The following is an 18,666-nucleotide window of genomic DNA, read 5'->3' on the forward strand; positions in this document are numbered from 1 at the left end:
GTGCGGGGGCTGCTGTGCCCGTGGGCCCACGGCGCTCTGAGCAGCGCGGGGATGCCGGCTCCGGGGGCCGCGGGGTTGATGGGGATCCCTCGAACGCTCGCCTCTCCGTTTGAGCGCCCCGGCCCTCAGCCCGGCCCCAGGCAGCGCTGCGGAGGGGCAAGGGGCCTGACATTGACCGGCTGCTTCAGGAGCTTCTTTATGGCCAAGGCTCCCAGGGAAAGAGCCTCCGGGTGGCCCTCCTGGCCCAGAGGAGCCTCAGAGGCACCCGTTATACACACAGGTCCAGAAGCAGGAAGGAGGACTTTCTTTTTGTCTTGAATCTTGTCGGGCAGGAGAGGGTGTGAAGGTCAAGACTGAAAAACAACCTTTGGAGTTTCTGGCTGTTCGTCAATAATACTCTGGGTGGCATTTTCTGCTCTTTAAGTAGGTCTTACATGGACTTCTCCATTTCGTCCCTTTGTTTGCCCTATAGCCATGCTCTGAGGAAGTCACTTTCTTAGTCCCCTTTGAAAGATGCGGGAACTGAGACCCAGAGAGGTTAAGTGACCGCCCGAGCGTTAAACAGCTGCCCGCCGGCAGCGGTGGGGCCAGAGCGCAGGTCCCCGCCTCAGCCTGTGCGTCGTGACCGGTAGGCGGCCTCCCTCTGTGCCCGGCAGCGGAGGACTGGGTCCCTTTGGCCTCCCTCTGCTGGATGTTCCTGTCCCTGCAGCCTTGGAAGTAGCCGAGGCTCCTCCAGTCTCTGACGAGGACTTGGCTCTTTTTGTCTGGTCACGGTGGTCGGCCCCAGCGCACTCCTTAGCCTGGCTGGTCTGTGCGCACCAGGGGCGTCCAGGCTCCCTGAGGCCACAGCGAGAGGAGCCTGTGGCACCGGCCCCGCTCCGTGTATTCCACAGGCTCCACGCTGCTCCCTGACTTTGTGTCACCACAAGGAGGACTTCTCTTAGAGCAGAGCAGCTGTCCACAGGTACCTGGGAGTTGGGACTCAATGAGCTGGGGGTGAAAATAGACTTGCTGCAGCAAACGAGACGTGAGAGTTCCCGGATGGGTTTTGTAGCGGCCTGCGCTCTGCTAGCTCAGGGGCGTTTCACCCGTCACTTGACCTGGCTCCTTCAGGTGTTTTTGAATGAACTTGGACATGCATTGGGCACTAACTGTTACCTGGGCTTCCCAGTCTTGGCTCAGCCCCTCTGAAGAAAGACAACCCCACAACAGAACCCCTTTAAGTCCCAAGTGAAACCGGAAGACACTTCCGTGGCTCCATTCCGTACGTCTGACCTTGCTGCACGCACTCCTCTCCTCAAGACTCGCGTGGAGTCCAGGCTGCGGGCATCACAGAGAGCCCCATCTGCACCCAGGTCACCTGCAAGGGAGGCCTCTCTTCTGCTCGTAACGTGGCCCCAGGTCTTCGACAGAGGACTTTGAGGCCACCGAGCTGCTGCCCGTGGCTCAAGAGGAGCCTGGGATGCGTTCTCAGCTGAGGTCAGAAGTGGCAGGCGTCCCGTTCCAGATGAAGAGTGACGCGGAAGAGTCGAGGGACCCGACTCAGAGCTCTCGATTAGGTTCTTACAACTCAGCGAGCTTCACTCGAACCTGCAGAGGAAGAAATCTAAGCCCAGAGACGGAAAACGATTTGCCTAAATGCACCCTCTCCACCTTGACCTCGTAGGGAAATGCCGGGCCCCCTGCCTTCCCGGTCTCCAGATCCCGGATGCTCTGCCCCAGCGGCCCTCTTCCCCAGAGCCTGGCACCGACAGCAGCTTTTGCTCAGAATGTCCCGGCACTGGTGGGGGTTTCTTAGGGCCCGGGTCCTGGGGAGCGTGTGCAGCCCTCTGCAGATGTGCTCTGACCTGCGCAGCCGTGGACCGGGTATGCCCAAGGCCTGGCTCCTCAGTGGTGCTTTCTCCAGGAGGCCTGTCTCCTTCGTTCTAGTTTGATTTCATCCCCAGACCCAACCTGTGCCCGTGGAAAGCAGATGGTTCCTGCTGAGCCTTGAATTTCCTTAAGCAGCCTGGGGAAGCACCTCTGGCCTCCTTCTCCCAAGATGTGGGCTTTGAGGGCTCCACTCACTCTGGCTTTGACCCCGAGTGGCTTTCCGCCTCCGCCCTCAACTCAGGTCTTCAGGGCTCTGGGCGCGCGCAGCCTCTCTCTGCAGCCGTGGGCTTTGCCATTGGACTGGCCAGTTAGAAGAGCACAGCACAGATCCGTCTGTGGCCGTAGCCTGACTTCAGACGGGAGCCCCTCGCTGCACTGGGGGCCACGCACCCCGGAAGAGCCGCTCTCCTGTCGGAAGGCAGCTTGTGCACCAGGTGCGGGAAGCGTGCCCTCCGCAGTTTTCCGATTCAGTTGTTTCGGGATCTGCTGATTTAAACCACTCTGCTTAATCTGAAGCTGTTGACACTTAGCTGTTCCAAGGATTGAAGTCACAAGTCTGTTTCCCCGGCCTTGTTTCCTTCTCTGTTGAAAGACGTGAACAGGATGTGTTTCCACAGCTCGACTCCCAAGTCACCGGTCTCTTCTCCTCCTGCATGTTGCCATGCGGTCAGCCCTTGACAGTTTAAACTCCTAGAACAAAACCCTGAAACCAGAAGTGAGCAGGCAGCACCTCGGAGCGGCAGCAAGAACAGAAGTCGCAAACCTCACCTCGCCTTCCGGATGAGACGATAAGCCCAGGCTGGTCACTGTTCTGGATCGAGCAAGCTTAGGTGTGTGGTTTTCTTCGGAAGATTTTGGATTTCCTGTATGACAGCAGTAAGCAGGGAGTCAGGGCTTCTGTAAGGGCAGCTGTCAACAGGGAGAAGACGAGAAACATCACCCGGAAAAGTGCCACGATGTAAGGTCTTCCCTATAAGCACAAGGAAGCCTTACGTTCTTAGAAATTCCCTAAAGCACCAACAAACTGCTGAACATACGGCGGCAGGGGAGCCTCGTCCACGTTCCTTTTCCGTCGCTAAGAAATGTCCTTAGGCTCCACGGAGTCTGGTCTGCTTCGTAAGACGGGGTAGTGTCTCCTGGGAGCTCCCCCCAGCATCAGATCTTAAAGCCAGTTGCATGTCGTTAAAAGCAGAGTGTGTCGCGTATCTGGAAACTGAGTTCTGTGGAGCACCGCCTGTCTCTGCTACGTCCCCCCGACTGTGTTATCCCGCTTGGAGAACCTGAAATTCGTATTAAACTTGGGGGCTGGGCACCAAGTGTCTGCTTGTGACCTTCTTCCTCGTATCCTCCTGGGGCTCTCATTTTCTGCTTGATGGCACAAAGTCAAGACCTGTCAGCAGATGTTTGAGGCTGGGCGCAGGCTTGGATTCCTTTATAAGCTTTTGAGTAATTACTCTGTGTCTGCATTTCCCTTCCTGTTAAAATAAAAGCACGATGTTTTCTCTGGATTGCGACCCCTCGTGGCGATCCCTGGAACGGTGGTGTGGGCGCTCGGAGCTCCAGGAGAAGGTGGGGGGGGCGACGGTGGGGAGGGGAAGGCAGCAGGTCCCCGAGCCCGGCCACCAGGATGGGCTGGAGAAGAGGCTGCAGAGGGGACCCGGAGAGGGGGGTGGACAAGTCGCACAGTTCAGACAGGTCACACATCAGGCAGGTGGCACGCAGAGCTCACGCGCTAAGGGGCGAGCGCGTGAGGGCCGGGGGCGTCCAGTCTGGGGAGGCGAGGAAGTGAGGGGCCCGTGGGGAGGTGGCGTGCCCTGGAGGTGAGGGCGGCTCCCTTCGGGCCTCAGCGAGGACCTGCGCCGGTACCAGGGTGAAGGCGCTGTGCGTCTTTGGCTTCTCTTCCTCCCTGAACTGGAGAGTGGTTTACTTTCACTGCGAATCTCGAGGTACGTGGTTTCCTTGTGAGGTCTGAAGGCTCTGCATGTGGAGATGAAGCCAGGTGTCGCTTGAGCTGGGACGTGTCCGTGACCGCCCGAGACAGAGCTCCCGCTGGCCGTGCACCTTCGCCCTCCCCCCCGCCCCCGACCTCCCAACCGCCCTGGGGGTAGCGCTTGCCCGAGGCGGCACCTCCCTTGACACGTGCGCGCCCCCTGCGGGGGCTGCACTCCGCAGGCCTTCTCCCGCCCCAGCGGCCCTGGAAGCCCTTTCTCCCTCCCCTCCTGGCCCCGGGGCTCGGCTTTCCTGCCCTGAAGCGGCCCTCACTGGCTCCTGCTCCCCTTGGAGCGCCGGCGGGCAGGCTGGGCCGGAGGGTCTCAGCACCCCTCTTTCTTCTGTGCCTGAAGTGAGGGACTTTGTCGTCAGGTTTCGCGGCTCTTCACTGCAGGGAGCCAGACGGAGTGTCAGAACTTTCTGGCACACAGCCTCGCAGGCCCCAGACGCGCCTGTGTCCGTGCAGGCTGGGCCTCGCTTGGCCTGTTTGGCCTGAGCGTCCCTCGTCCTCTTCAGCCCTTCGTACCTTGGGACTCGGACTGGACGGCAAATTGAAGCGTCTGTATTGAGGACTCTGGATCCACCGAGACCCACAGGGAAAGCAAGTTTCTTTAGAGCGATAAGGAGTATTTAGCTTACCTGCTTTTAAAACTGAAAACTGAGTGGAAAATACAAGCTTTCCTAAAGCAGTTAAAGAAATAGAAAGAGGAAAGGTGGGGGCAGAAGAGAGAGGAGAAGACGGAGAAGCAGCAGGTGGAGAGAGACAGAGGGCGGGGGAGGGAGGAGGGGAGGACGGACATGGGCGGGGGCGGGGGGGGGGACCACAGAGGGGCACACAGGCCCGACCAAGAGCGCGGCTTCCGTGCCAGATCTGACTCCCAATCTGGAAAGATCCCGTATCGTCTCGCACTTGGGGGTGAATCGTGGAAGGACCCCCTGGGACGAGCAGTAGAGTGGCCGCGGCCACTGCTTGTGTTCGTCCTCCCAGGGAGGAGCCTGCCAGTGGAGAAGGCGGGAGAAACGGGAGCACGGAAAGGAAGACGTGATCTGTGTGCACAGAAGGCCTCCAGGTGACTCAGTCAGGTCCCTGAGCACAGGGTCCGTCTACACAACGCCGTTGTGTGGCTGCGTATGACCACAAAGCGAAAAGGAAATTCATAAAATGACATTTTCAATAGCATAAAAAGGCTTCAGATGCCTTTCTGAGCTTCCTTTTTCTCGAGTTAAAAGCAGGATCACAACAGTGATGATAATCACAGTCACGGTGACAGTCACGACAGTAACTAATGATCGCAGCAGGGTAATCCCCGCGGTCCTGTAACCACAGCAGTCACAGTCACGGTGGCGTTCATCACAGTACCAGCGCTATTGTCACAGTAGCAGCGACAATACCGGCGATATTCGTGACAGTAACAGTGATGGTCACAGCAGCAGCGATACTGCAACAATAGCAGTCACAGTCACAGTGGCATTCAGAACAATACCAGCGCTATTGTCACAGTAGCAGCGACAATACAGTGATGGTCACAGCAGCAGCAATACTGTAACAACAGCAGTCACAGTCACGGTGATATTCATAACAATACCCGCGCTATTGCACTGCAATATCACAGCAGCAGTGATATTGTAACAATGTCACAGTCACAGTGACACGCATCACAGTAACAGCAGCGGCAGCTCTAAACGATCCACCAGACGTCGCTCTACATGTTCACGGGGGTCATTTCTTTTATTTCTTCCTTTTTCACAACCCTTCCATGCTTATTGTAAGGGTTAAATGAGGACGTGTATGTAAAACAGTAATTTGCGTACGTATAATAAATTCTTAATGAATTTCAGCTGTATAAAAATAGACGTTATTTTACAGAGACTCACAGACTTAGTGGTTGGTAGAACTGAGCCGCTATTCATCTGGCTTATGGTTTGTAGAATAAGCAGCCGTGCATTGCTGTTGTTTCTTAAACGTCGTAAATAGCTCATTCATCCAGCTTTTAGGTCTAGGAAGGCAGTGGGAGAGCGGAACAGCCCAAATCCGTATTCTCGTGGAGTCTGCAGTCTAGTGAAGGAGGCAGGCATTGACCAGGTGGTGCCAGGGCCTGTGCTCCGAGAGGGAAGTCCTGGAGTTGGAGAGCGTACAAGGGCACTCGAGCGTGTCGGGGGCGGGGCGGGGGGGGGGGACGGGCAGGGCTGGGAGAGTGGCGTGCAGACTCCAGGGGGCGAGGGTTATGAGCACGAGCGCTTGGCACGTTTGGGGGCCTGAGACGTTGCCTGGGTGGCTGGCGCCCAGAGGACGAGGGGGCTGTGGGGGCGCCGTCAAGGTCGTTTTCCCGGGTTTCCTAAGAACGGGGCTCGGGCGGGCGTGTCCGAGGAGGGGGGGTCAGGTCTGTGGTGGGCACGTTTCTGTGCTGGGGAGGCTCCTGCCGAGGTCTGGGAAGACACGACTGCAGCCCCGGCCAGGGCGGCAGCAGCAGGGAGGGGAGGAGGGGGCTCCTTTGAGGGGCGTTCGTTTAAAGGGTGGAATTGAGCAGGTTGGGTATTGGCTTGGGTGGGGAATGCGGCCCCCTAGCATCCAAGAAGTGGGGGACGAAGGGGACATCGTGGAGGTGAGGTCAGCCCGCCCCGTTCAGCCGCTTTACTGACCTCACGTGGGTATTTGAAGTTTTTCTTTTCCCGTGGAAACTTGAACATGTTACTTGGGGGGAAAGAACGACAGATTTAAGCTGCTGATTTTGGAAGCTTAGATTTATTCCTTGTCTCTCCTTTGATTTTTAAAAGATATCACATTTTTATATCTTGAGTCTTAAAAAAAGGGCAGGAACATCCCATGTAAACATCCCTGAAGGTCGTCTCGAGAGCCAGTCTGCTCAGCATCTCCCTCCATCAAGCCTCTCTCGGCCCGGGGAGGGAAGTGGAATCCGCGCAGGGTTGTGTGTGTCTCTCGCTTCTGTTTATCATGCTCTCCGGCCTCGTCTCCGTAGGTCACCAGGCGGTTAGAACTGAGAAGGGATTGGGGGTCGTCCCGCCTGGGTCGTGGTGAGATACAGCCGCTCCGAGGTTCTGGGCCTCTGGCTTAGCGTGTCTTGGCGGCCGGAGTGGGGCCGCAGAGCCTTCCCTCCAGCCGAGCCCTCAGTCCAGAGCTGGTGGTGCTGGGGTTGGTCTGGAACCGACCCCGTTGCCCAGGACTGGGGCTCCTCGCGCCTCGGCGTTATCTCAGACAGTGTCCGTGAGCTCAGGGGTTGAGTGAGCCTTCTGAGCTCCCTCCCGTTTTTATGGAGCGGAAGCGACCCTGTGGGACCCCCTGCAGGATAAAAGGGAAGGGAGCCCGTTAGTGGTTTAGTCGGACGGGGACGTGCAGTTGGAGGGCTCTGCAGTCTGACCCTTTGCTCAGGCACTGGACAGGGGATGTGTGTGCGTGCGTGCGTGCGTGTGCATGTGTGTGTGGCACCCTCAGGTCAGGAGGTAGACTCTCTGTTTCGCTCTCCGGGACTCTGTCAGTCTGTGTCTCACGCACATTCCCACCAGCATGCGTGCCCGTGCGCCTGTGCCCTCAGCCCGTGCCTGCCGCTGCGTCCAGCCCACCAGCCTCCTTGGGGTAGGGTGAGGAAAGGACTCGTGCTGTCTGCGGTTCTCGCAGCTCCTGAACTCAGAGGCAGAATGGGGCCTGAGCGGGGCACTCGCGGGGCCACCCCCGCCCCCAGCTAACGGCCCGGCCCCCCGTCTCTGCCCCGCAGCACAGCACCCTCCTTGAGCACCACGGGCTCTTCCAACACGCTGGAGATGGCGCTGTTGTCTCCCAGGCTGGCGAGGACCCTAGAGCCGCAGCTCCAGAGCATGAGCAGCCTGACAGCCACCCCCGCCCAGGTGGTGCCAAGCCTTCTGAGCGGCCCCTCGCCCACCGTGTCCAGCTTGACGAGCGGTCCGAGTCCGGCGGCATGCAGCCTGTCAGCCAGTCACCTGCCGGCCATGCCCAGCCTCATGCGTGATCCCTCCCAGGCCATCACGAGCCTGGCCGGTGATCCGTCTCAGGCTGGGCCCTGCCTGATGTCTGGTCCTGCCCAGGCTGTGCCAGGCCCCACGGCTTGTCCTCTGCAGACCGCGCCTCCCGCCTCGGACGCGCAGCCGGAAACCGGACCCAGCTGCAGTCCTGGCTCTGGCCGAGCTGCAGGGAGCCTGTGCCCCGGGGGTGGGGCCAACCCCTCCCTGGGGAGTGCCCTGTGTAAGGTAGGTCTCGGGCACGTGCCCTTCGGCTTCCTCTGCTGACCCCTGGGGCGGGTGGCCCCCGAAGGCCTTATCCTGGCCTCGGCTGTTGGCCGCCAGCAGGAAAAAGGTCTGATTTCTAGGGTTCTTGTTGGCCTTTCACTTCGACAGATGGAAAGGGAGGACCGTCCCCGCTTCCCTGACTCTCTGGGACAAGGCCCCACAGCCCCTGGTCCGGAAGCTGCCCCCTCGGAGCTGGAGGGAGCCCATTAACCTCTCTGTGAAGAAGCCCGCGCTGGCCCCTGGGGTCAGCGCAGCCGTGGCCCCGCAGCGGCCCCAGGCCCGGAGAGGTAGGACCCGGGTCGCCAGCCTCACTCATGAGCCGCCAGGCGAGCCAGGGCGGCGGGGGCAGCCTGAGCCTGGGGGAGCAGTGTCCCCTCTCAGCCAGACCCACCTCCTCCCGAGCCCACCTGCCCAGCCTGTCCTCCTCCCCCCCCTGTGGCGTGGCTGCCCCAGGCGTGGCAGGGTCTCGCCTCCTTGTGACACCCCCCACGCAGATCGGGGCGTGGGGTGCAGGGCCCAGAAGGGCCAGCCTCGGGGCGTTTTAGGGGAAAACATGCCTGACTTTGGAGTTGGCTGCGTCAGCGGGCTGGCTCTGTCTCTTTATGTCTGAACCTGGCCGAGATCCCTAAGCTTTCTGAGTTCGTTTCCGTCTCTGAAAATGGGGTGAGTCATAGCTGCTTCCTAGGACAGAGAACTCCACCGAAGTCACTGATGACTCACCCTGTGCTCACAGGAGCCGCCTCGTTCTGGCGCTAACTGACGGGGATTTGGGCCTCGAGGGAAAGGGAGCTGGGGAGATGGTCTGCCTCTCTTCTCAGCCTCCCACACCTCTTCCCGAGCCGGCCGGGCCAAGGTCCCTGCCCTCTGGGGAAGGCGAGGGATGCTGGGGAGCTCAGCAGCTCAGCACGCTCTGGGGGTTTTCTCCGTTCACCGTATGATTCCTGTTTAGTTTGTACTGGTCCCTCTGTTTCCTACACATTCGATAGATGAAAATGAAATAGTTTTTCTCCTTTTCTCATCAACTGCGCAATAAAAGCCTGAATGTTTAGGGTAATTAAAACTTGGGATGCTGCTTAGGTGTGGGACGTGCCCAGGGCGGTGCCTGGTGCTGAGCGGGCCTCACTCAGCGCTGGCCCCGCCCCTGCCGACCTACACAGGCTGCACTTCTTGGGGCGGGGGGGACCTCTAGGGAGCCTCCTGCCCGTGGAGGGTGAGCTGGATTCTTAGATCGTGCCGAGATCCCAGCTCTTGGCCCCAAAGGCAGGGGCTGGACAGGCTGACTCCTAGGAGCAGGGGACACCAGGGTCTGTGGGGAACAGGTGATCTCTGAGCTCATTTTGAAGGCGAGAAGCTGGCCCCTCAGCCCCTGAGCCAACACTCAGCCCTCTGAGCCTTACCTGTGTCTGTCTTCTTAGAAGAAAGTGGCCTCTCTCCCTCAGGAGGGAGCTGTGGCAGGATGGTTACTTCTGTGGGTGACTACGTGCTGTGACAGGTGTGTGGCTGAAGGATGAGTGGCAGGGACGAGTAGAAGCTGTGGGGGGTAGGGTGTGGTGACGTATTGATGTATTTGCTTGTCCTTTGCCTCAGAGGGTGAGAACTTGGAACACGGAGCCCTGGAGCCAGACCCAAAGGGGAACCAGAGCCTCAGGTAACAGCGTCTTGGCCCAGCCTCCCTCTCCTCCCCTCCAACTTGGTGTCCTGGGCGGTGGGCCCAGGAGGCGAGCATCCCCTGTGACCTACCTTGGAGCCCCAGACCCGGGAGTGGGGTGGCGCGTGGGGGTTGGGGCTGGTTGTGGGAGCACAGCGTGGCTCTTGCACCACGTGCAGTCCTTCCTCTTCGGGGGCCCCCCGTCTCCGAGCGCGGGCTCCCAGGGCTGATGGACCGGGGCAGAGCTGGTGGCAGGGTGGACCAGGGGCCCTGGACGGTGGGGGCTGAGGGGCACTCGAGCAGCATTCAGTTGCGGGGGGCAACAGAGGCACCTGCCTTGGGGTGGGGTGGAGGGCAGAGGAGGCTCTCCGAGACCCAGGGGTATCATTCTCGCCGTGGCCCCTCCACTAGTGAGCCCAAGGTTCCCTACGTGCGGCTAGAGCGGCTCAAAATCTGCGCTGCCTCCTCGGGAGAGAGTGCCGGTGTTCAAGCTGAAGCCGCAGAAGAAACGACCAGGACGGGCGCCTCCTGCTGGATCATCGAGTGTGGGGGCCGAGTCCTCCAGCATGTCCATCCAGGTGCCCCTGCCCCTAGCCTTTGCCTCGAACCGTGGCCCAGCCTGAGGGCCTCTCTTTACTTCGCTGCTGCCGGCAGAGTTGTGGCTCTGGCCCTGTTCCGGTCTCCAGACTCTGTCCCCCTGCTGTCCCCTGCTGCCAGGGCCCGTGAGACCCCCGCACACGGAGCAAGCCATCCCCACGTTTCCGGGGCTCGGCTGGCTCGAGCTCCCGGGGCCCCCTACTCCCTCCCTCCCTCCAGCTCAGACGCATTTTCTCCCCAAGGTCAGCCAGGCCCCAAATCTGGGGGGAAGAAAGGTTGCTGTGGAGTCTCTGGCCGGGCCGCGGCCCCCGCAGCTGGAGAGTGCCTCTCCTGAAGAAGACGGGCTCCTGCCTCGAACCCCTGGAGCCAAGAAGGGGCCCCCAGCCCCAGTGGAGAACGAGGACTTCTGTGCCGTGTGCCTCAACGGCGGAGAGCTGCTGTGCTGCGACCGCTGCCCCAAAGTCTACCACCTGTCCTGCCACCTGCCAGCCTTGCTCAGCTTCCCAGGGTGAGCGCCCCCAGGCGGCTGACCTGGCCAGGCGCGGGGCTGCTTGGGGACGCACCGCCTCGCCCGCCTGCGTGAGGCGCACGACTGGAGTTAGGGGACCCTGTGGCTGGTGCCCTCCGCACACAGGGGCTGCTTCCCTTCCTGCTCGGTGCCAGCTGCCTCCGGTGCAGCCTGGCCCCGTCTGGCCCCCACCAGCCCCCTGCCGTTAGCCCCTTGTGGCTCTGGACTCTCTAAACCCCTGTGTTACTGAGCACCCTTGGCGGCTGCGTCTCTGGTAGGGATGCTCCTTACGGCAGGCAGGCGCTCCCTCTGTTCCCGATGCTTGCCACGGGCAGGGGGCAGGGGGCAGGGAGGGGGCTCTGGACAAGGGGCCGAGGCCTGACGGGGCCGTCTGCTTCGCAGGGGGGACTGGGTTTGTACCTTGGTGCCGCAGCCTGACCCAGCCCGAGATGGAGTATGACTGCGAGAATGCCCGCTACGACCAGCCTGGAGCGCGGGCCCCGCCTGGCCTGAGCCTGTGCGACCAGAAGGTGGGCCCCTGGGACCAGGTTCGGAGGGGCCGGCAGGCCCCTCTGGGTGCCCCTCTTTGGGGCTGTGCCTGACGCTTCGGTCCGTGGGGGTTCGCCACGATACTTCTGCCAGCTGTTCTCCTCTGGCCGGGTGGCTGAACTGAGCCTTGGTGTTGAGGCTTTGAGCCTCCCTCTGGGGGGGCTGGCGTCCTGATTGAGATGGGCCCAGAAGCGGGGGTCGGGGTCCTTCTCAGGGGGCCCCAGAACAGAGTAACGCTGGTACCGGTTCTGGTTCCCGCAGAAGTGTGAGAAGCTGGTCCTGTCCTTGTGCTGCCACAGCCTCAGCCTGCCCTTCCACGAGCCCGTGAGCCCGCTGGTAGAGGGCCCCGCTGCTCTGCGGCGGCCCTACCTCCTGCCTGGGGGGGCCCCCCCGGGTGGATGGTGCCAGGGCCCAGAGTTGGCTCGGCGCGCACGGCCCCTGCAGGTGGAGTCACGCGGGCGTGGTCTGGGGACGCGGGGGCCAAGGCCACCACAGCCCCACAGCGTTGCGTCCACCGGGCTTGACGCCGAGACCACCGCCTCCTTCCTGCACGCGCTCCTCCCGCTGCTTCTGGCTTCCTTTTGTTCTTTTCCTTCTGGTCCCAACTCCTGCTCTCTCTCTCCTCCTCCCCCTCCCCGCCCCCTCCCTCCTCTCCTCTTCCCCCCTTCTCGTCCCCCTCCATCCCCTCACCTCCCTCTTCCCCTCCCCCTCCCTCCTCTCCGTTTCCCCCTCCCCTCCTCGCCTCTCCCTCCACCTCCTCCTCATCCTCCCCTCCCCCTCCCTCCCCTGCCCCCTCCCCTCCCCCCCTCTTTCCCTCCTCCTCTCCCCCCCTCCCCTCCACTTCCCCCCTCCCCCCTCCCCTCCCCCCCCAAGGCCCCGCCATTACTACCAGATTATCAAGAGGCCCATGGACCTGTCGATTATCCGGAGGAAGCTGCAGAAGAAGGACCCCGCTCACTACACCACGCCCGAGGAGGTGGGTGTCTGACGTCCGCCTCATGTTCTGGAACTGCGCGAAGTTCAATTACGTACGTCTCCTCCTTCTCCCGCTGCCCTGTTTCCAGGGACCCCAAGACTCTTGGGGCCAGACAGGGATGTCCGCTTTGGGCCCGGGCGGCCAACGAGGCCCTGGGAGCAGACCTTCTGGGGCCTACGGCCGTGGGCGTTTGTAAGCGAGCTCTCCCTCCCGGTTGGCGGGGTGCGCGGGGCTGGCCGTCCGGGGGTAGCTCCGCCTCAGGAGCTGATGGGAGATGAGGACACGCGAGCCCCAGGCAGCCGGGAGGCAGGGCAGGCCTCGTGCGCGCTGCAGCTCCTGGGGGCCTGGAGGAGCGGGGCCAGCCGGTCACCGTCCCGTCCCCCCTGCAGCCCGACTCCCGAGGTGGCGGAGGCAGGGCGCTGCCTGGAAGTGTTCTTTGAGGGCTGGTTGAAGGAGATCTACCCGGAAGAAGCGGTTTGCTCAGCCCAGGCAGGAGGACTCGGACTCCGAGGAGGTGTCCAGCGAGAGTGGCTACTCCACGCCCCAGGGCTTCCCGTGGCCCCACTACGTGCAGGAGGCATCCAGCCCAAGAGGCGGCGACGGCACATGGTAGGAGCTGCTGGCCAAGAGCTGCTGCTGGCGGGTGGCGGCGGGACAGAGCGAGCAGGAGAGAGGCCGCTCTCTTCACAGCAGAGGCGCCGGCCAACCTCCCCTCCAGCCCCTTAGCCCAGGGGCAGGCAAGGCCGTGTGGGGCGCAGCTTCCCCAGTTACCCCCGGGGCCCGGAACTCCGGGTGGCCGGCCTGCCCAGGGTCACCCCACAAAAGAGCAGCAGAAGTGGGGTGAGAAGCCCGGCCTGAGGCTGCAGCTGCAGCTGGTCAGTCCCACACCGTGACGCCCCGAGAGAATGGCCTGGGCTCAGTTTCTTGATCTCAGCTTGGGTGTGGGGGAGAGAGAGGCCCCGCAGCCTCCTGGCACAGAGAAGGAAGGAGCGCCCCGACCTTCTGTCTGTCCGCCTGCCGCAGGCCCCGAGCCCCCAGCCGACGGGCCAGGCTCTGACCGCCGTCCCTGGGGTGCCTACACTCGGCCCTCAGCGCCTCGTGGCGTCAGCGCATTTTGGCGCCTGCATCCTGGGGGTGGGAGAAAGTGCCGGCCCTGTGGCTCCCAGGTGACAGTGGCCTTTCCCCGCTGGCGAACCCGACACCGGGCCCTGCTGATTCCAAGTATTCTGATCTTCTTCCAGGAGAACGAAAGAGCAAAACGAGTGTCGTTCCGTCTGGCCAGCAGCGTCTCGCAGGTGTGAGCGCGGGAGCGAGGCCGCGCGCCTGGCGCCCCATCTCTTCACCGCCCTCCCCGCCTTCCAGCTCCTTCTCTGCCGATCGGATGTGAGATGAGTCTTGTCGAGTTCGTAGCGCCCTTCTCTGCCGTCTGCCTCTCACCGCACGTCCTTGGGAGCCAGAGCGCGTCCAGGCCAGAGGAGAGTTCAGGAAAGACACAAAGGGGGTGTCCCCTGTGCCCAGGACAGTTCGGTGTTGTGGGGTCCCTCTGCCGAGACCCGAGCCTGAGCAGGCTAAGGGGGGGCCAGGTGTCCGAGGCGAATTCTTTCTGCTCGGGGAAAGCGGACGTTGCTCACCGTCCCGCGTGCAGGGCTGGGGAGCAGCGTGTATGTCCGAACCCTCCTGGGCCCAGCAGGTGGGGGGAGAGGGAGCGAGGCTCTGACACGGGGCCAGCCTGTGACCCGGCCCCGCACAGCCAGAGACTGGCACTGCTTGCCTCTGTCTGTCCTGCTCGGACAGCTCCTGCCCTGGGCAGGGTGACGAGGCTCCCGGAGGCCGCAGGCCTCCTTGGTGCCTCTGTGGGTTCTGACGGTTTCCAGGGTATCTGTTCTTCACGCCCCCTTTCCTGCTGCAGCCCCGGATGGGATGGCCTTCTTGGCGGGGCTGGGGGGCTGTGCAGAGACCACTGACAGGCCCCGATTTCACGTGCGGGCTTCAGAGGATGTTAACTTCAGAGCCAGCCCTCTGTGCCACCTACTTGGGGCTGATAGTTCTTCTTTGGGGGTCAGACCCTGCTTCCTGGAAGCGATTACTGGTGGCCAGTCCTTCGTTACGTCCTTCAGGGCTCCAGATCCTGAGGTCGGCTTGGGGAGACTGGGGAGGGCAGCACGCTGTCTGGGCACAGCTTTCAGGGCAAGAGGAAGGACCCCACACCCACCTGCTGGGCCTCGTCTGCTAGAGGGCCTGGCTGTCAGCGCCTCCACTTCCGCAGAGCCAAAGAGCAGAATCGAGTCCTCTGACTCCCCCGTCCCCAGGCTCTCCACAGCCCAGGAAAAGCCAAGACTCTGCTGGTGGCCTTTTTTTGCTGGAGGTTGGAGAAGGCCAGAGAGGGGCCAGCAGTAGGAGGGGCCTAGACATTCTGGGAGTTCTGTCTGGGATGGAAAAGGGGGCAGCTGAGAGTCGAGAGGCTCTTTTGGTGTCCTTTGGTGACCCTGGAGCAGCCGCAGGACTTAGTCTCTCCTGGAACGCAGGAGGTTTTCCCGGAGGCCACAGGAGCTGGATGTTCGTGGGCCGTGCAGAGTGGGGGGACAGGCCCAGGCAGATGCGGGGTCAGCCCACCTCACAGCGAGGGCTTTGGTGGAGAGGGAGCCTGCGGCTGGGGTTGGCTGGCCTGGAGACCGCTCTCCTTCGTCCTGGCGTGGAGTCGCTGATTTCAAGGGCATCTCGGGACATGGCCTTGTTTTTGCCCAGAGCTGCGGGTGGAGCAAGTTTTTGTTCTAGGGCCCTTGTTGACGGAAGGTGGTGATCAGAGGAAACAGACGTTCTCTGCTTGGGCGTCGACGGTGCTGCTCCCTTTCCCCAGCCAGGCCGGGGGGCGGCGTCCCCTCCAAGCAGGCTGTGCCCGCGGCCTGCCGTCCTGTCACCAGCACAAGCTCTCCTAAGCACATGGACTTCCATCCTCCCGCTCTCTGGTCCAGGGCAGCCTAGTCCTCAGTGCTCCAGGGCCGGCCGTCTCTGGCTGTAACCGCTGCTCTGCGATCACGTGACTCTCTAGGTGGGGCCCTGCCGCTCCGCTTCCGTTTTCGGATCTTCTTCTCTGTTGAGTCGGCTTGACAAGCTTCCTTCTCTGATTACCTCTTCATTCCGTCTCTGGGTCGCCTCTCCTTCGTCTGGCCGCCTTCCCTCCTCCCCTGAATCAGGCTCTTGGGGCTCTGTGTTGGGCAGCCAGCCCGGTGAGGGCCGGGACAGGCTCTAGCTCAGTTGACGTCATTCCCCAAGACCAGAGGGAACCCCAGATGTGAAGTAGAAGCACCTGCTTAAATCCTTGGCGCCCCTTCTATCCGTGAAGTTCCCAGGTTGGGTGTCGCCTGCTGGGCCCGAGGACCTTAGTGACAGGGCGGACAGCCCCGCGGTCCCTCCCCACCGCAGAGACACCGCATGCTGAGACGCCCCCCGCGGCCCCTGAGCAGGGGCAGGCGAGAGGTAGGGTGTCTTCTTCCCAGGCTGTGAAGCCTTGGCCCGCAACCCCGTCCTCGCGCTGCTCACCCCACGGCCCTGTCCTCTCCCCGACGCTCCTGGCTGCCGAGCACACGTTTTAATGGTGTGGTTTAGTCTGGGCACGCGGAAAACAACATGAGTTTTTAGAAATTAAACAAAAGGCTGCTGGCGAGTGACTGGCCGCAGGGGCTCTGGGCTCTCCTGCTTCCCCTGCTTTTGGCGTATCCCCATGACGGCCCCATTTGGGGGTCAGTTAAGTCCTTTGGCCATTGATAGAGTCATGAAATGGAAATGCAGAGGGTTCTGGATGCTTCTTATTCACAGTGCTGACCTAGAGGAGGAGTTGGGTTTCTCGGATGTGCTGAGAAGCAGGACATGGCGCGGTTTCTGCTGACACCGAGGGGCGTCTAGAGCTTTCTTTGGAACATGGCTAGGTTCCCTGCCTAACTTCCAGCAGGCACCAGCCTCACCTGCTGCTGCCCCCGCGGGTACCCCTCCTCAGCGGCAGCCGCCGGGTCCTCTGTAGGCTCTGCTCCACGGAAGGCCCTGCCGTCCCCCCTGCAGACTCTGGCTCCGGGACCCGTTTCCCGCAATGATGGGCCTTTGCCTTGTTCCTAAGACCCAGCCCCCCTGTTTGTTTCTGGGCTCAGCTCTGCCTTCTCTTTCGCTCCCCGATGTCACTGTGGTCCTTTCTTCTGAGCTCCGGAGCCGAGATCTCGCTCCTTCTGGAATACTGTTCCCCGTGCCTCCTCTTCCCTCTCCCTGCTGTTTATTTTAGTTGCCTGCGCCTCGAGCCCAGTTCCGAGACCTTGGCTCTCTGTCCCGTTCCCCTCCCCCGCCGCCTTTCAGCCTCCTCCTGGACCCCTTCCTCTCCGGAGCCAGAACCCCTGACGCACTGACTCGTGGCTCGGCCCCTGAACCGTCTCATCCCCACCTTCCGCGGACACTGTCACCGCCATCCGTCTTCTCCGTGACCCTCCTCCCGGGCCGCGAAGCGTGGCTCGTTCCGAGTCGCCAGCCTCAGTCGGGCTCTCAGCACGGACTGGCTTGTCCTTGACCTGTTGCTGCTCAGCCCCGTCCATGCCCTTGGTCTGCTCTCAGCCAACCCCTGACCTCACTGCCGCTTTCCAGAGGAGACGCCCCAAAGCAAGAGCTTCCTGTCGGCGCCCCCCTGTCTGAGGGTTTCCCAGTGGAGGTGGGGAACCTGCTTCATGGTTTTCTCCCCTAGACCCCAGCCCATCAGGCCTGCGCCCTCTTGGCACCTTCCCTGTTGCTCTGGCCCACTCCGTTTCTTGAATCCTGCGAGAGGCCCTCCAAGGTGAGGCCCGCACCCATCCCGCGGCCTCGGCCTCGGTCCCCGCTGGCCACCTCCGCGCGGCTCGCCAAGCCGAGGCTCTGCCCAAGATCCCAGCAGCTTCTTAGAGTGCGCTGCTCGTCACCCTGCGTGTCCTTGTCAGCCAGATCTGTTGACAAAGATCTTGTCACGGATTCTTCTTGGTCATTCTTCAGCCCTCTGTCGTTTTTCATGAAAGCCACCAGTGACCACTCAGTTGCCAAATCAGAGGAGTGCCCCTCAGCTGCCCCGGAACCTTCCCGTCGCGCCTCCTCTCCGAGCCCCGCCTCCTCGGGCCCCCCCGACACCACGCCGGCCGAGCTTCTTGGAGATACTGACGAGGCCCCTCTGCAGCTTTCTCCCCTCCAGGAGCTGGGCCCGCGGCAGGAAGCACGGCCGCTGCTGCCCCCGCCCGTGTGTCTGCCTGTCTTCTCGAGCCCCTCCTCCTCCTCCTCGTGCCACGCGTGGGTCTGAGCCCTGCCGGCAGCTCGGGGCCGTGACTCTTCGCTCGGGCTCTCCCGTGCGGCCTAGAACCAGATTTGAGCCATGTTTGCCACGAGGCCCCAAGGACGTGGGTTGGGACTTCGCAAAGCCAGATTTGGGTTGCCAGGCTGGCGGGCAGCTCGTCGCCAGTCCGCGTGCCAGTCGGAGCCCCCAAGGCGGTCAGCAGCTTGGGATCGTGGGACGGCTGTTTCCGTGCAGGTTCATGTCGCTGGCCTGGAGGAGCGTCCTGCCAGGCCTGGGTGTCTGCCACCGACAACACCGGGTGCGGGGACACGGGGAGGGCTGCGACTCTGGCGTGGGGTTCAGCGGGGCCAGCCGGGCCCTCAGCCGGATCTCTCCCGTCCGTGCTGATCACCAGCGCCCGCCTTGCTCCCAGGGTGCCCAGGGCCGGAGGCCGATGCTCTTTGTGTTCTTGGATGAAGGAGGCTGTGGTAGAAAGACAGCTGACCCGAGATGCTGAACACCTGAACTCTGGTTCTGCCAGTCGTGAGCTGTGGGAGCTCGGGTCCAGCTCCCTCGTTTGCAAAGTCGTGGGGAAGAGCGGGGGTGAGGGCGGTGCCCTCTCAGGGGCTCCACAGCTCCGGAGATGGTAACATGATGCTCCTGGTAGAGCTCCGGCCACACAGCGAACGGGGGGCCTGGGGGAGGACCCAGCTGGGGAGGCTTGCCCCCTCCGGGCGAGAGGGTCGTGGGCCGGCCCGAGCTGCTCTGAGGACCCTCTCCGCGGCCGGCGCTGCTGCTGGAGCCCTGCGCCCCTTACTGGAGCTGCGCCCCTTTGCCGGCCCCCGAGGCCGGGGTCCTCGGGCCTTTCCCGGGAGGGCCCTTGCATCCAAAGTGGCTGGAGGCTCGAGGGAGGAACAGTGTGAGGGGAGGTGTCGCTGATCCTCAAAGGACCTACGCGGTCAAGAACAATTAAAAACAGCACTTTTCTTTACCCA

The 18,666-nt window shown here is 62.2% G+C and overlaps 1 protein-coding gene and 1 long non-coding RNA gene across 2 annotated transcripts in view; one reads left to right on the forward strand and one right to left on the reverse strand.

Annotated features, from left to right (window-relative positions):
- Positions 1 to 18,666, forward strand: part of TRIM66 (tripartite motif containing 66) — a 61,130-nt gene extending 42,464 nt beyond the window's left edge. The window contains 17 exon segments of the mRNA XM_047753359.1: positions 7,598 to 8,082; positions 8,230 to 8,319; positions 8,321 to 8,408; positions 9,709 to 9,769; positions 10,181 to 10,244; positions 10,246 to 10,347; positions 10,609 to 10,874; positions 11,277 to 11,298; positions 11,300 to 11,404; positions 11,685 to 11,760; positions 12,299 to 12,402; positions 12,404 to 12,451; positions 12,789 to 12,797; positions 12,799 to 12,867; positions 12,869 to 12,971; positions 12,974 to 13,008; positions 13,641 to 18,666. Coding sequence (XP_047609315.1) covers positions 7,598 to 8,082; positions 8,230 to 8,319; positions 8,321 to 8,408; positions 9,709 to 9,769; positions 10,181 to 10,244; positions 10,246 to 10,347; positions 10,609 to 10,874; positions 11,277 to 11,298; positions 11,300 to 11,404; positions 11,685 to 11,760; positions 12,299 to 12,402; positions 12,404 to 12,451; positions 12,789 to 12,797; positions 12,799 to 12,867; positions 12,869 to 12,971; positions 12,974 to 13,008; positions 13,641 to 13,700 — 1,787 coding nt within the window. The 3' untranslated portion in view covers positions 13,701 to 18,666.
- Positions 6,586 to 10,246, reverse strand: LOC125111413 (uncharacterized). The gene is made up of 2 exons (XR_007130860.1): positions 9,519 to 10,246; positions 6,586 to 7,159 (listed from the first exon to the last, which is right to left on the reverse strand). It is a non-coding gene; the product is annotated as an uncharacterized LOC125111413 (long non-coding RNA).

Source organism: Phacochoerus africanus, chromosome 11 (genome assembly GCF_016906955.1).
Source record: "Phacochoerus africanus isolate WHEZ1 chromosome 11, ROS_Pafr_v1, whole genome shotgun sequence".
Lineage (NCBI taxonomy): Eukaryota > Metazoa > Chordata > Mammalia > Artiodactyla > Suidae > Phacochoerus > Phacochoerus africanus.